Source organism: Emydura macquarii, unplaced genomic scaffold (assembly GCF_026122565.2).
Source record: "Emydura macquarii macquarii isolate MOO-44397 ecotype Brisbane River unplaced genomic scaffold, CSIRO-AGI_Emac_v2 contig_3328, whole genome shotgun sequence".
Taxonomy (NCBI): Eukaryota; Metazoa; Chordata; order Testudines; family Chelidae; genus Emydura; species Emydura macquarii.
In genome coordinates, this window is record NW_027133465.1 from 5,227,493 (window position 1) to 5,243,768 (window position 16,276).

Here is a 16,276-nt window from a genome sequence, read left to right on the forward strand (position 1 = left end):
GGGCAAGTCCTCCCTGTGCTTCAGTTTTCCCACTGGAGGATATGATGCATGCCCTTACTAGGAGTAGTGTGTGTAGTTCTGGTCACCCCATCTCAAAGGCTGTAGCATAAATAGAAGGGGGCTGGAAATGGGTGAGGAGAATGATCAAGGGCATGAAAACTCATTTGAAGAGACTGGGAACATCTAATTCAACCCATTTCATAATACAGGAACAAAGGGACATTCAGTGAAACAGAAAGGTGGAATATCCACAGCAGATGAAGGAAATATTATGAGCTTGTGGAACTCACTGCCACAAGACACCACTGAGGTCAAGAGTTTACCAGGCTTCTAAAAAGGATTGGTATTTATATGAATACAAAGAATATCCAGACTGATAACAGATTCATTGATAATGTGGCCAGAAGGGACTTCTGTGCTTATCCAGTACAGTGGTTCTCAACTTTCTGAACTGGTGACCCCTTTCACACAGCAAGCCTCTGAGTGTGACCCCCCCTTTAGAAATTAAAACCCCCCCACATTTTTATATTTATTATGTTCAATGCTAAATTTAAACCTTATTGCTTAAAATGAATTTCTTTTCTCACTGCTTTTAAATTAAGACTAAAACACATTTATCAAATTATTGTTATAAGCATAAAAATTTTTAAGTAGAATTTTACTTTAATATATGACAGCAATTAATCACCAGAAGCAGCCAAAAATCAGTGAGATGAATTATGCTGTTTATTTGACACAAGACGTTTTATTCTTGGTGCTGTTTTTGAAAGGGCACCTCTGATGTCACCCTTCACATCAAACCAGTTTCGAGATTTCGTCTTTATTGTGAGAAGGCTGGAGAATCCATTCTCGCATATGAGGGTGTGGGAAACGGCAGAAGGACTCTCTGGGCTATTTCAGACACCAGTGAACATTTTCTTGCAACTGAGCACTAGAACTGGTGTGGAGGCAGCTGTGTGAATTTTGCTCTCACTTCATCGTCATTGATCATGTTGATGAACTGTTCCTGTGTGTGAATATCCTCAGTAGGTAACTGCTCTGCCATCACACTAAAAGGATTCTTCACCAAGGAGTGAAGTGCTTCGTGTAGTACTGGGAAGTAGTGTGGGAACTCTTTGTGAAGGGCTCTCACATGTTCACTGATAACTGACTTGACAGCACTATCAATATTGACTTCCTCCTCCTCGCTGAATGAGGAAAGTGTCAGAAATATCCCATATCTGTCTGTGTCCAACTTCCTGCACCATAGATCCAACTTCATCTGGAAGGCTCTGATTTTATTAGTCAGGTCTATTAATGTTGAACGTTTTCCCTGAAGTGACAGATTGAGGTCATTAAGGCTATCAAAGATATCAACTTGGTATATCAAACAGAAAAGCCATTTCTTGTCACTGAACTTTTTGTTCAGCTCTTGTTTCTCCTTTCACAGGAAAAACTCCATCATCTCTTTGTGATGTATAAAACCACGTTTTACTGCACGTCCCCTAGAAAGCCATCAGACTTGAGTGTGGCAAAGCAGAGTTTCATATTCACCATCCATTTCGTTGCAGAGCTCTCAAAAGAGACAACTATTCAGAGCAGGTGCTTGTATAACAACATCTATCACAGTATTCAGGCACATTGACTATGTTTGCAGCTAGGACTTGACAACGGATTCCACAATGAGTAACAATCACATTAGGTGACACACATTTTACCTTCTGCAGAAAGTCAGGTTGTGCACCCATCATAGAATCATAGAGTTTGAAGGGACCTCAGGAGGTCATCTAGTCCAACCCCCTGCTCAGAGCAGGACTAACAGGACATGGCTGAAGCACCGTTGGTACAGATACCACAGATATTTCCATTCAATGCCGTTGCTTTAAGAAAAAAGGCATTCACTTTCTTGAAAATGGCCTGTGCTGTTCTGGTGGTTTCAAGTTGTTCACAAAATAAGTACTCATCCTTAACATCCCCGGCATTAATATAATGTACGAACACTATCAATTGTGTGCAGTTAGTAACGTCAGTAGTTTCATCAAATTGCAAGCAGAATGTTTAGTTTCATGCACAACTTGCTTTTTGATATCTTCTTTCATCTCACATATTCTGCGTTTCACAGTATGATCGACATGGAAAGTATCTGAAGCTTTTTGGCAGTATCATTGCCAAGTGTAAGTGACACAATATCTTTGCACACTGGCAGAATAAGCTCCTCGCGTATCGTATGTGGCATTTTGGTACGGGCAATTCATAGAGACACAGCATAAGAGGCTTCCGCAGCTGAGGACGTTTGCTGTAGGAAACTTCCATCTGCATCAAGCCTGGCTTTCTTTGTTGCTTCTTCTCTGTGTTTGAAAAAAATCCACGTTTTGATTTTTATACTCAGGATGTCTAGTTTCAAGCTTCATTGGTTCATCAGACAAAACTTCGCAGCAAATGATGCACTGTGGTTTTTCAATACCAGAGGTAACGATGCTGTTAAAACTGTGTTTTATGTAAGACTCCAGATACTCTGGGCTTTTAGCTGTTTTAAACAGGAGAAGTGGCCATTAATTTCAGGACAAAGTATGCTCCTGTGTCTCTGACTGTTAAATAATAAAATACTTCTTCAAATCAAGCCTTCTAATGTTGTAGTGTTGTCTCAGTCACAGGGCTGTCCATAGGAAAAATGGCGCCCTGGGCAAATTTCTATTTGGCGCCCTTTCTTTGAAGGCAGAGCAGGGCTGGTGGTGAAGCGGAGTTGGGGATGGAACTGAGTTGGAGCGGCTTGGGCTGTGTGCATGGTGGGAGCTGGGGCTCACAACCCTGCCCCTGGCCAGGGTGGGGGCTCAGAGCTCCCCTGTTGGTGGGGCTGGAGCTGAAACCCCAAGCCTGTGCAGGTCAGGGCTCATTCACAACCTCGCACTTGGCTGGGCTACTGGCTCAGTGGTGGGGCTTGGAGCTGCTCACAGCTCAAAGCCGGGCGGAGATGTCTGCTGGGTCTGCGCTGCAAAAACTTAACTGGTACCGGTCACAAAGTGTGGCAGTAAAAGTTTTTGGCGACAGCCCCCCTGTGCCTGGCTGGGGTCCAGGCTGCTGACAGCCCACCACCCAGCGGAGATCTGGGCTCTCACAGCCTCATGCCCGGGGTCGGGGCCAGGGTCAGGGCTGCTCACATCCCTGCGCCCAGCCAGCAGCTCGCAACCCCCACAACTGGGCATCGCAACCCCCTGTTTGGGAACCACTGAGAATCATCTCTCTCTGTTTCACTAAATAAAGAAGAAAAGAACTGCACAGTGGTAGAAAATAGTGCAAGTCACACCACAGGCAGCAATTAAACCAGTGGATTTAGCATTTCAGATTAGTCCATAATTGGTTGCAGCACTATAGTGACACTGCCTGATGGACATTGTGGCAGAGGAAATGCTAGATGTCACTATCAACAAGTCACTTCAGACAGATCCAGAGCGGCCAATCCCCAATGCACTGTGCAGCCTGGAGAGGCTCCTTATCTGACAGTGCAGAGAAGCTGGGATATATTCATTAAATTTGAGTGTCACCTTCCATTAAACCGCCATGTAATCTCTACTGCACTCAGAAGAGATTGAATCTCCCCCAGCTTTATAAGGAAAGAAATGGTATTTGATTGAAAAATGGAGACCTTTTCTGCAAAGAATCCATTCACCCCACTGTATGATTTACATTTTAGTCCTTTTAAGTCCCCACCACAGGAAGGTATTCTAAGGGTTATTAAAAGAGAAATAAGAGAGGAGGCATATTGCTATTGGACTGGTAAATTGCATTAAGGATTTTAAAAACATTAGCACATACAGGCCATAGCCTGCTTTCAGTGTTTTTGCAACATCTCATTAATGTGCACAGAGAGAGAGCAGGATACAACCATAAGTTCTCATTTTCGAGACGCTGTCTAAGAACCATATTATCTGTAAGGATCTGATTCAATACAAACACATCTCTTCTTTTTTCCTTATTTGCCTCTGCATAACATCAGGATGGAAGAAGCTTTTGACAGATGTGGAGTAACATTTGCGGGCCTTCTAGGAGAACTCACTGCAGTAACAATAATGAATAATACTTAGCACTTCTATGTCCTATTATTATCTCTATTTTAGTGATGGAAAACTGAGAAACCGTTCAAGTGGCTTCCCATGTTCTCAAGCAACTAGACAGCTGAGCAGCTTTAGAACCCAGGTCTCTTTACTCTTAGTCCAAACAACTGAACACCACCTCCCAGCAGAGTCAACTGTAAAATTAAATGTGCACACAAGTCAGAGTTTCAGGATGCGCAAACACAGATCAACACTTGTGCATTCAGTTTTAGAACCCTGGCGGAGGACCTCTGACAAATTCCTTCATTTGATAGGCTGGAACTGGCAACAGAGCTGTGCCAAACAAAAACAAAAGAGCTAAGTTACTTTGCACTGCATCGTGAATGGAGGGCAGAGTTGAATGGGGTTCCCAGAGCAGCATGGGGTAGCCTGGTTTGGTTTGGTCTATTTACACTTCCTTTTATTGAGGGACAGCAATACTCTTATCCACCTGACAAGGTCTGTACTGTGACATTTCAACCAACATCCTGACGTCTGATATAGGGCATACAGATGGTAGGGACCAGATGGCAGGGACCCTATCTTCAGTACATAACCATAGGCACCTTTAGGAACCATTCTCCAGCATTAAGCCTCTCCAGGTCAGTCCAGTTGAACATGTAAGAATGCTCGTAGGCCAGCTCTGGAAACACTTCCTCCACATTAGTTGTCCTCCTGAGTGTCTTGTCATGCATAAGGAATGGCACCCCATCATAGCTGCAAAGCAAACAAGCACCTCCATTAACCCATGGATATTAGCTAGAACACATACAGTATTAAAGAAGAACAACTGGTTTCTGCTCCATCCTCTCTCCAGCTTTTCAGACTGGGGTTAAAATGTGGTCAAGATCTCAGTTAATTTAGCAGGCCCTTTGTGGTCTTGAGTCATATAAAAAGATACACACTTAGGGGAAAATCATCTTTAAAATGCATTTCAGATGCTTTTATGCACATAAAGGTTTGCACAGCTCCATCCTTAATTTAGAGTTTCTCTTAGGATTTGGTAAACTAACTTGGAAAAAACAGAACTTCCTCCCCACCCCAAATGATTGCCAAAAACTTACCCTGGCCTACTGAGACCAAAAAACCAGTGAAAATTCATTATTAATCCTGTTAATTTTGTTTTAGCATGAGAGGCCCTTTATACATGTGTAAAGCAAATAATGCCTGTCCTGAAAGTCTTACAACCTAAAAATTAGACTAAGGATAAAATTTTCAAAAGCGCCTGAATTATTTGGGACCCCAATTTCGCCATGTAGGACCCTAAAGTCCCACTGAATTTCTATAAAGTTTAGACTAATAGGTGCCTAATGCCTACTCTACACTGGTGAGATGATATGTAGGGTACATGTAGCTATATACCACAGTGAAAAGTAGGCTGCGTCCACACTGTGGAATGTAGCTACATGCAACAGTGAAAAAGTCTCTGGCAGGGGGGATGTAGCTAGGAAAGGCTCCAGCAGTGGGGAGCTGCCTCTCCACTGCCAGAGCCTTTCCCCACTGCATGGGTGGACAGACAGCTCTATAGGGTACCTACCGTAAGATTCTGCCATGACTTTACTCTAGTCACATAAACCACGTCTCGCCATCTACAGAGCTGCAGTGTATGTACTTTACAGGCCGCTTTAAGTGTAGACATACTCTAAGTCACTTTTGAAAATGGTATTTAGTATCCTAAGTTACCTAGACACTTTTGAAAATGTCATCCTACGAGACATGAATGACAGCAACAGTGCAGTGGGAATGGAGGACAAAGGTTACTGAAGAAGGGTTATGCAGTTACTCAAGTTGTGGATGTGTTTTGGTGTTCATTTTTCATTTTCACCCACTTTTGCACTTCTGGGACTTGGCTGGGACAGGAAGCATGCAAATATCACAGGAAGTACAGTTCTTGTGTTATTTACAAGCCATTAGGAAACAGAAGATGCTCAAGGATCTCACAAAAGAGCCTACCTTCATGAGATTCCCAGCCCAAATTTGTAAAAAGTTCTGATAAACATCCAAAGCAAACATGAAATCCAGAGTAGCCTTTTGTGACTCACCTTGCACTAAATGGTCAAACTACTACTACTCAGCAATAGCACAAAGAGTTTAGGCCTCAAGGAGCTCCCCAAACATGAGCTAGCTAAATTTCACACCGCCCCTGTAAAGTACAGAAGCAGTATTTCCATTTCACAGATGGAAAAACTAGGAATATGATTAGGTGACTCGCTCCAGGCCACAGATGGAGGTAATGCTGGAGCTAGGATTAGCGCTCTGGGTCTTAATCCTATGGTCACATTACACGTGCCTGTCTCTCGTTCATTATGAACTTTTTCACAAAGAGAACCAGCCATGGCTTTAAAACACGGCTATACTCTCAGCAAATGTGATCTGGAGTCAACATGAGGCAATCAAGATGGAACCTCACAATGTCATTTGTCAGCCTACCACAGTGGTTTTCAGTCTGTGGTCTGCAGATCCCTGGGGGGTCCACAGGCTATGTCTAAGATTTCCAAAGGGGTCTGCACCATCATTCACATTTTTTTAGCGGTCCACAAATGAAAGGAGGTTGAAAACCACTGGCCTACAAGGAAAAGGACCATTTTCTGAATTACAGCACTGCAAACTCAGCATGAGAATTTAATGTCAATGTCAAATATTCCAGCTGCATGAGAAAGACTCTGCAACCTGAAATTAGTAAACACTTTTGTGGTGGATGTGGGAGCCAGAAAAAGATCTCTTCGCTGTCCATAGTTGTATTGGCTCTGCAGCGCTAAAACAGGAGCAATAAAAGTTCATATTTTGGTCAGAAAAAACAGATATACTTGTAATACATATCAGGCAGCAGATGAGCTGAGCTAAAAGGTTGTTATTTTTATAGAGCTACTTTTCTGACCATAACCACACACCAATTTCCTTTGAAGATATGGGTTAACCTAGAGAGGTGTGCTAGATTCAGAGTAAAATATATTGAAAGCAGCATCCATACAAGCAGTTGCAGAGGAGGGACAGATGCTGTGAACAGAATTTTGCCCCAGGAAGTAAAACAGCTGTATCTACATAGTGCCCATGGACCCCACCAAGGTGTTTAACGAATACTTCAAAGATGGCAGAAGAGTGGCAACATTAAAAAAAAAGAAAAGAAAAGGATGAAGGTATCCAGAGCTCTGGATGGGAATTCTCTGCTGGGGATGCTTGAAATCTATCACAAAGCAGCGGGAACAAACCCTTTTGAAAGAAGAAGGTTCTAGACCCGATTTTTGAAGTAGGGAAGATGGATTGAGGCAGCTGCTCGGCAGGAAGCTGCTTCCATGCTCCTCCAGGCAGCCGCGGGGTGAAGGGTATGAGGATGAAGTCCTGGAAAAGGCAAAGCACAGATCCTCACTGGAGCGAGGCTCAAGAGGGAGATCTTGAATATGGACAGGGTGAACCGTGAAACCCATTTGAATCTAACTGGGAGACAAGCCGTGGAGTCCGCCTTGAGCTGGGAGTGGTACAAAGACCTACTTTAGCTGACAGAGCAAATGCAGTCCCAGCTTCACCACTGCCTGCGGAAGGCCCTTATTTGAAATGTCAATCAAATCTGGTTTTCTATTTCTGGCACTGAATTACATAAACTGCCCCCCAGCCCCTTTTCACCCAAAGCTGACACAGCACCAGTCATGGCCAGCAGCACATCATGCCTCAACATCTGAAGGTCTTTAATACAGTTTAAAGATGCCAAGCAGACAAGGCATTAAGCATGTTGAATGTTTAAGGTAGACAGGTGCCCAAGACTTAGTACATCTCTCAGTCCAGTGTACTCTGTCACTCTTTAACCACCCCAGTGCAATGCAGAAATCCGGTGTGGCGTTGAACATCCTCTCCCCGCTTTCATCCCTTCCGTGGCCTCTCAGGGTGTATTGTCATTTGGAAAGCATGAATCCCGGGCAAAGTAGCACCATACTAACATGCAAAGGTACCAAAAGCATTGTGTGTCTAGTGGAGCCCTGACTTTATGAAGATTCTGCGGGATGCATTTCATGAATCAAGGGGGACACAATGTCAAGGAAACATGCAGTCTCCATGCTCTCTTGGAAGGGGGTTGGAGGGGGAAGAGAGACAAAAGCTTTTCAGATGAAGTGCAGATTGGTTCTACTGCAGGGAGCTCAGCATCTGAAACACAGGGCTGATTTTGGTCCAGTGCTTGAGTGATAACTGTCAACTCCACTCTTCAGAAAGATCAACTGATTCTGTTTGCTTATCCTAAGTGACCAAGATCATCCCCAAGCAAAATAATCGCTTGTGGGCACGCAGGGCTTCCAATGGTACTAGCTTTGCAACAGTTAATGAACTAACTTTTGAATGATTCTGAAGGGATTAAGCCGCTATCAACCCTGATTTGTCCTTCAGCATTGCAGAATGACTTCCTGCTACAGGGGACAAGAACTTCCATTAGTGTTTAAATCTGTTTGCTCTCAGACAATCATTGCAAAAGAGAAGCCCTGATGTTCAAATTCCACAAGCCACAAGTCTCTCTTTTACCACAAAGATGCCTTTCAGTTAATATAACCCACCAAAGAGAATCCTGATCCACACACATGCAACTGCAGTGACGTTATTAAAGAAGCAAGAGAGGCTCACTGAATGTCAGGGCAGGAAAATGAAGCCACGAGAATCAACATCCTCACATTACCTTATTTCATGGTAATAAAGCAAAATATCTACAAGAGGGCACCCTGGAGTGAATTTTGGCCCTTGATATGAAGATTAGTAGAAAGTCTATTTTCCTTTATATTTTAATCTTTAACCATTGTGCCAGCCAAATGACTAACAACACACATACTTTATGAACAGCAGCATGTGAGCGCATTCTCGAAGAGGCACTTCTCAGAGGATGCTACAGTGGAAAATTTAAGTGGCAAAATTCAGTTCTGGATCCAAAATAAAGCAGATCTAGGGATTTAGGTTGGACCTGTCACTAAAGAAAATCTTTGCACTTACAGTAAACAGTTATACAGACTTGCCTTATCACGACGTCAGCTTGCACTCCATATGTTTTCTGCTCCACTGCTTTTTGGAAGGACATCAGAGTGTTTTCTGGTGCCAGCTAGGGAAGAAGCAGTGAAAAAGTTTATTAATAAACTAGTAATATTTATAAAGCACCTCCTGGTAAGACACACATGATGCTGCAGCAACAGCCCAACACATAAATCAAAATACCTATAAGAGATCATTAAAAAGTTGAAGACAACAAAGTAGCATTACCGAAAAAATATCACAAGACTTCACAGAAGGTACTCATTGAAAATCATGTTATACTACTGAAATAAACTGGCGAGGGCTAGTATGTGCAATAACTACCACCCTTCACAGGTGGAACTGAATTGGCCCAACATCATGCTTTAAACCTGCTAGCTGCTAACAGAGATTCTCCTTTACTCAGTTGGTAGGGACCAGTTCATTCAAAGCAGCAAGATCTGAGGTCTATACTGAATAACCATGATGTGCAGCAAAGTCCTAGGTAGCTCTGGATTTGTCGTCATATGTTGTTTAAAAGGTTTGGTAACCTATACTGGTCAACTGCACTGGTTCTCGAATTGTGGTTTATAGATGACCGGTGGTCTGCAGAGGGCTTGCCGGTGTGCCCATAGAGACTGGCTGGTCACCCCCCGTTCACAGCTGTTTGACTGGGTGAAAAGTTAGTTGAAAAGACATTAGTTATTCTGTTTCCCTACTTTTCCATGTAAGCAATTGCTACAGTTGCCAAAGGGAAGTTTTGGCATCACGAATGGCAAGGGAGGTGCCTATAAGACACTCCCTACTAAGATATTGCACAGGCTATGGGAAGTTAAAAAACCCTTGGTCTGCTTATGCATTTTCTTCACACACGTTCTTTCACTGACACAGTCCATTGCTGCATCTAAAATCCATTGCTTTCTTTAAAAAAGCATGAGCCTGTCACAGACTTTATTTTTATAGATTGTTAATTCACTATGGTTTTTAATAGTCTCAAAAGCATGAAAAACAGCTTCTCTCCATGGGTTTTACCGTAGGTTTTTTTGGGAAGGGGGGTTAAAAAGTTTTATTTCAGCAGACATTGCTTCCTTCTTTTTTGAATGGAGCTGAAATTAACAGAGCTAGGTTTAATAGCTTCACTGTGGACAAAAATTATTTTTTAAAGAAAGTGATACAGTGTTGCCAGACCCAAACATTCAAAAATCATAAGTCAGGCGACCTGCACAAACATCAAGAGATTGAATTTAAATTCATGAGATTTGAAATAAAAAAAAGATGACGCTGGGTTTGTTTGTTTTTTTTGTTTTTTTGTCTTCAGGCTTTTGAGCCTTCAGGGTGCACCCAGGTCACAATTTCAAGATTTTCTCCACCACCATAAGGGCTAGAATTTTTTTAAATTAAAAATCCAAGATTCTCATATAACAACAGAAAAGCAGGCACTGAGGGTTTCAAGAGAAGCACCAAACATCCTGAGAGTTGGCAACACTGCCCGTGTTTGAAGAACTGCTTGTGATTCTAATTCATCATAAATTGGAAGGCTCTTTATCTGCTAAGTGGCTACCACCTTCATACCCTTGAAGCTTCCACATAAAGACATTAACACGCTGTTTACTGATATTAGACAATATCCGAACTCTGGTATAATTATGATTTCAAGGGAGTTAAACCAGGGATGGATTTGGCCCATTATTTATGATTACAAATCACGTATTTAACACTGTAAATGTACATGCTGTTTCACAAAAAGAAGAGCAAGACATAATCTCTGCTTAGAAAAGTTTCCAATCAAAGACAGACTAGACAAGGAAAAGGGGAACACCCACCACTCTCTCACACACGGAATGAGTCACCTGAGGTTAAGAATACAAGTGCAACCTCCAAAGAGGTCAGAAGGGGGCAGCATTTAAGCAAGATCTTGGTCTGCCGGAGCAAATGCATTTGAGTTTACCCTTTGCTAAAGCACTCCCTGCTCTTGCATCGCTTTCAGAGTCTCACGTCTTCTCCAGTCACTCAGGTTTCATTAAGATGAACAAAGCAAGCTGATCCTGCTTCCACTGAGCATCACTTGATTCTCTCTTTCATAAGCTGCACTCACACAGAAACAACAGGCTAGCACCTGCACGAATGTAGTCTGAGCCTGACCCTACATAGGGAAGCTTAAGACAGAGCGAATGGAAGGCTGGTGTATGGACACAGTGCCGGAGTTAGGAGATATGTGAACATAGGCCTCCCCTCTGCTTTTTAAAACCAGCTTAAAAGGCATCTGACCAGAAAAGGAAAAAACCAAACTATACTATAAACTTCTAACTGTACTAATATAAAAATAATGAAAGTACGAAACTATTTACAATAGCTATTTACAGGCTACCAAGGAGAAAAGCTGAAGAAATCTGTGGACACAGGGATTCCGACTCAGACCACGCGGCGGAAAGAAGGAACTGGAGAGGTGTCGGCCTGCATTGCCTCTTATACCCTTGGTCGGGAGCATGAGGCGCATGTGCAAGCCAATGGATGCTATTTGTTAATATTTCTAGACTTGGGTGCAAGAGCACCAGCGCTCAAAGAAGAATGTGGATTGTGGTGGATGTTTTTTCTGCCCCATCACCGAGCTAAGCCAAAGAGGAGTGACTAGAATTATAAATCCAACGGCAGCATCAAAAGGCAAATGGATAATAAGCAAACTCCTAAATATGTCCATGTTACGCAGTGAAGCTTCTCTGAGGATCTGTCTAGGGAAGATTGGGAAGACCAATGAATCAGACCAACCCCACAGCACAGGATTGCATAAAATCTACATGTTGGTGGTTGTTACAGTCAAGTTTAACCTCTGGGAGAAACCACAACACCATGACGCACGCAGTGCCATTCACTCGTGAGAGTGATGCAAGGTCTTTCTTTCCAGCCTGGGCCCTAGGGACTCCGCATGCTGCCCACCAGTGCTACGAGCTGCTGGTGCCCCAGGACATCAGGGACTGGCCTCCGATTCTCTGTATCAGGCCAGGGTGCTCACAAACACTTTTCTTTTCTCTGTACCAGAAATGGCAGCTTGTGCCTTCCAGTTCAGGCAGAGGCTCCTGCTCTGTGCCGCGTTCATAGTCTCTCTCTCTCTCTGGCTTTCTGCAGGGGAATTGGTCATGGGCTGCATCTCCAATCTGCAGATGGGGGGGCCGGTTAATGCTGAGATCTCAGATCCTCCCCAGCCTGGGGCCAACTGGAAGGGAAATGGCTGGAGCTTTGCTCTTTCTTGGTGATTGAAAGAAAGGAGGAGGCATAAAATAAAAATAATCCCCTTGGTAAAGCCAGCAGGATAACGCAGGAGGAAAGGGGTAGGGTGGTCAGAACACTGGGATCTGGCATCCTGGCTTGCCCATCTCCTCAGACTGCTGAAGCAGAAAAAACTACCCATCCTCTGGCATTACCCAGGCAGACCGTCCCAGGCCTGTTTTCCTGAGTACAGAACACTGTATTTGCTTTCTTCCCATGATCCTTTCCACTAGGCTCGTGTCTCACCTTGTAATGCTGGGGATAGACCATGCCTGAGGATCCTAGCTCCTCCACACCAGCCATCCACTCCTGTACCCCATCAACCCGTCCTCTTTACCCCATGCCCCTTTCATTCCTTCCCCACATGCAGTCCGCCAGCAAGGGTGATCTCACTGCTGCTGCAGAGACGCTCTAGTGGTATTAGCCCCAGGTGCGAAGTGGCCTTGGCTCCAGCCTGTAGGAAGAGAGAAGCCCTAAGTTCCCCAGAGTGCAACATGCAGCATTGCCAGAAACTCACAAGGGGTGTTGTGCACAGTGTGTTTTGTGGAGGGCTGTGGAGATCGTGAATGGAATGGCTCAAAGCAGCTCTCTGGTGTGGTGTGGAGCACATGGGCCTGTTAGCCAAATGGTTGTTGGTTCAGGACCATCCAGGGACGGAACGGTGCAATTCTTCTATTAGCTGTTTAGCACAGCAGAAGGGTCTGAACAGAACAGACTGAAACTATCATTTGGCATAGATTCCATCCTCCTAGTGGCTTTGGATGGCTTGAAAATATCTGGTCTTGACTGAACAACAACTCGAGTGCTGGGCCTCTCACAGGCATCTTTGCCTTTGAAGATCTCTGCCATGATCACTGGGTGCGCGTGGCTAGGAACAGCACGGGGACCCGGGTCTCTTCCAGGAGTCGGCAGTCCCTGAACACCGAACGGCTTTGGAGCCCGCAGCTCATTATAAGCGCCTCTTGCAAAGCTGGCAGAGCTTGCAAGCCTCACAGGGCAATAGCAGGGCGGGGGTAAGAGGTCGGCCCAAGTGTAACAACCCCCCCACACATGAGTGAACAGAGGGGTTTGAACCAGGGCACTTCAGCACCAAAGCAGGCTTGAGCCTAAGGAGTAGCTCCTCTAGCAGTAGTAGGCTGTTATCCTTCAGTGGACCAGCCACAAGGAGGCAATATGATTCACACATTGTGCTGCATAATTATGTGTTGCTTAATTCCTGTTACTGGAAGCTCATACCAAGTAAGTTAAGTCTATTGGGATTGAACTCACTGCTTTTGTAACAAACATTCGGAAGGGTCATTAGCACCATAGCCCAAACCTCTGCCACTTGAGCAAGAGGAATAACTTCTTTGATTGGTAGCAATAGTAAGCAGTTATCCTCTAAAGAATCAGCCACCAGAGAGGGACACAGTGCTACCCTTGGGCCCCCTAAATGATCTTTCTAAACACTGCAGGGCAGCAGATAAACCCCTACAACATTTTTCTAAAAGAATTCTTTCAGGGCATGCCAGGGTCTCCATCGGGGAACTGAAATATTTCAAAAGAGCAAATCCCAGAGAGCTATGTTAAGTGTCCCTTTAAGAGACACCCTGAAGCCCTCACTGGTAATTGCTGGTGACAGACCAGCACAAAAGCTGATTTTTTTTTCATGCTCCAGGCAAAGTTGAGGGAAGGAGGGGGGAGCATGATTAACTTTTGAACTTTTTCAAAAAATATTTTTAAAAAGTGATATTTTCATCCTCTGGACCGATCCTCCTTCACTGATTTCCACCACAGTTCAGCAACTAATCGATCCATCACATTCTCTAGAACACTCACACACCAGCATCAGTTTCTTGGACATCACGGACAGTTTCAGCAAGGGAACCTGACGGGCAATACACAAAAAACCCATGGATCACTACACTTACCTCCACAGATCCAGTAACCATCCCAGACACACCAAGGAATCTTATCCACAGCCAGGCACTCAGATACCACAGAATATACTCAGAAGAGAAAGTTTGGGATACACATCTCAACACACTTAAAACTACCTTCACCAAACAAGAACACTCCACCAGAGAAATAGATCACACCATGGAACGGGCCACCCGAATACCATGGGAAATAAAATTCCCTCTAACTGTCCACCTCTAGTTGTCACCTTCCACCCCACACTTGAATCCATATGGGTATCATCAAACAATTACAATCTATACTTGACGGAGACCACATCCTGAAAAATCTTTCCTGACGCCACTCTTCTGGCCTTCAAATACGCCCCAACTTTGCCAAGCTCATCATCCGAAGCAAACTCCCCACACATGCACCAACTCAAAGTAGCAACAGGCCCTGACAGAGCAACAGACACAAAACCTGCAGACATCTCTCTATTGCTATGATGATGATGATGAATATGGCTTCCCAGAACACATCTAAGTCCTATACATGTTTATCACAACATGTGGTGTACCACATCCGGTGCATTAAATGCCCTGGCAACAGGTATGTGGGCGAAGCCAGACAATCACTATGTTCTCGAAAGAACTTGTACAGAAAAATTATAAAAAACAAAAACATCCTATCACATGTGGATGAACACTTTTCACAAAGTGATCACATCTATCTGACCTCTCAGTCCTTGCCCTTGAAGGAAACCTGCACAATGCCTTCAAAAGACAAGCCTGGAAATAAATTCTGCTTGTCACTAAAAACCATGGATTTAACAGAGACCCTGGTTTTATGGCCCATTACAACAATTTGTAACACCCTGATACCTACCAAGCCTTCATTGTCCTCCAACTCCAGAAGTGTTAACTGGCCACTTCATTTTAAATGGTCTCCTACCACTGTGTGCAGTGGCAAACTGCAATGGAAACCCTCGGCCGCCAGCAGGCATGAGCTGGGCCCTGGCCCCTGGGCCCTGGCTGCCTGCGACAGTCGGGGGCGGCTCCTCTGAGGAAGGCCCAGCCAGCGTCTCCCCGCGGGCCAGCGTCCGGGGGCATGGCCAGCGTCCGGGGGCATAGCCTCCCGGCCTCCTCCTCCTCCTTCTCACCCCCCCCCCCACTCTCAAATTTTCCCAAGGTAGAGGTATGTCTGAAGGAACAAGGTCCTGCTCATACTGCAAACTCCACGTTTAAGTACCATGCTTCAGCATGGGAGTGCCCTCAACCAAACAAGAACAAGCTTTGACATTGTCTGTGTAGATGAGACGCAGCTGTGCTCTGCTCTTTACCCAAGCTAAACCACTAGTATGGGTTTTATTTGGGCCTACCCTCAGGGAAACCCAAACTATGTTCAGACACCGCCAGTACTAGAAAATGGTAGGTTTTGTAGTACAGAGGAGGCCCAAAGCTGAATGGCAATGGGATCACGGCCTCAATGGGGACAAATTTTGAGAGAAGCACAAAGGAAATGTAATAAAACAAACAAACAAAAAGATTCTGACACAGCCAGCCATCTTCAAGTGTCTCCAGAAGTGGTTTGTAGATGACTCAATGTAAAACACGCAACAGTTTAGACCAAGCCAAATTAAATATATATGTGGCGTCGTTGTGCACTGATAAAATAACTCTACTCCAGAAGCACCTGCACTTCAGTGGTGAGTGAAATGATTTTTGTACCTGTTAAGCTCTTTAGGATCCTTTGGTATGAGAGGCACTAGAGCACACACACGAAAGAGGGCATTTTAGCCATTTTGAAACTGCTTGAATCTTTCACCCGGACATTGGTCATTGAGCCACGTAAAATGACAGAGATGAAAGCTTACTAAGAAAACTGTTTCTTTGGGACACAGTCTTGATTGCCAACTGGCCACATAATATTGACTGTCTAAAGGCTGTACTGAGCAGCATACCAGATACAGTGTTTTGCCTATGCTGATACACACCGTAGTGAGGACTGCTGTTTAAAGCTGGGATGTTCACTGAAATTCAATGGAAGTTAGAAGCCTGACTCCCTTAGACAGCTTTGAAAATCCC

The 16,276-nt window shown here is 44.3% G+C and overlaps 1 protein-coding gene across 6 annotated transcripts in view; it reads right to left on the minus strand.

Annotated features, from left to right (window-relative positions):
* GDPD5 (glycerophosphodiester phosphodiesterase domain containing 5) overlaps positions 1–16,276 on the minus strand; it is a 308,016-nt gene that overhangs the window by 30,136 nt on the left and 261,604 nt on the right. For 5 of the 6 annotated variants that reach the window (XM_067533310.1, XM_067533311.1, XM_067533308.1 and 2 more), the window contains exons 10-11: positions 9,059–9,141; positions 4,637–4,787 (exon numbers count right to left, since the gene is read on the minus strand). The exons of the other annotated variant lie outside the window; for it this stretch is intronic. In XM_067533310.1, coding sequence (XP_067389411.1) covers positions 4,637–4,787; positions 9,059–9,141 — 234 coding nt within the window. The remainder of the gene's footprint in view (positions 1–4,636; positions 4,788–9,058; positions 9,142–16,276) is intronic. 6 annotated transcript variants of the gene reach the window in all.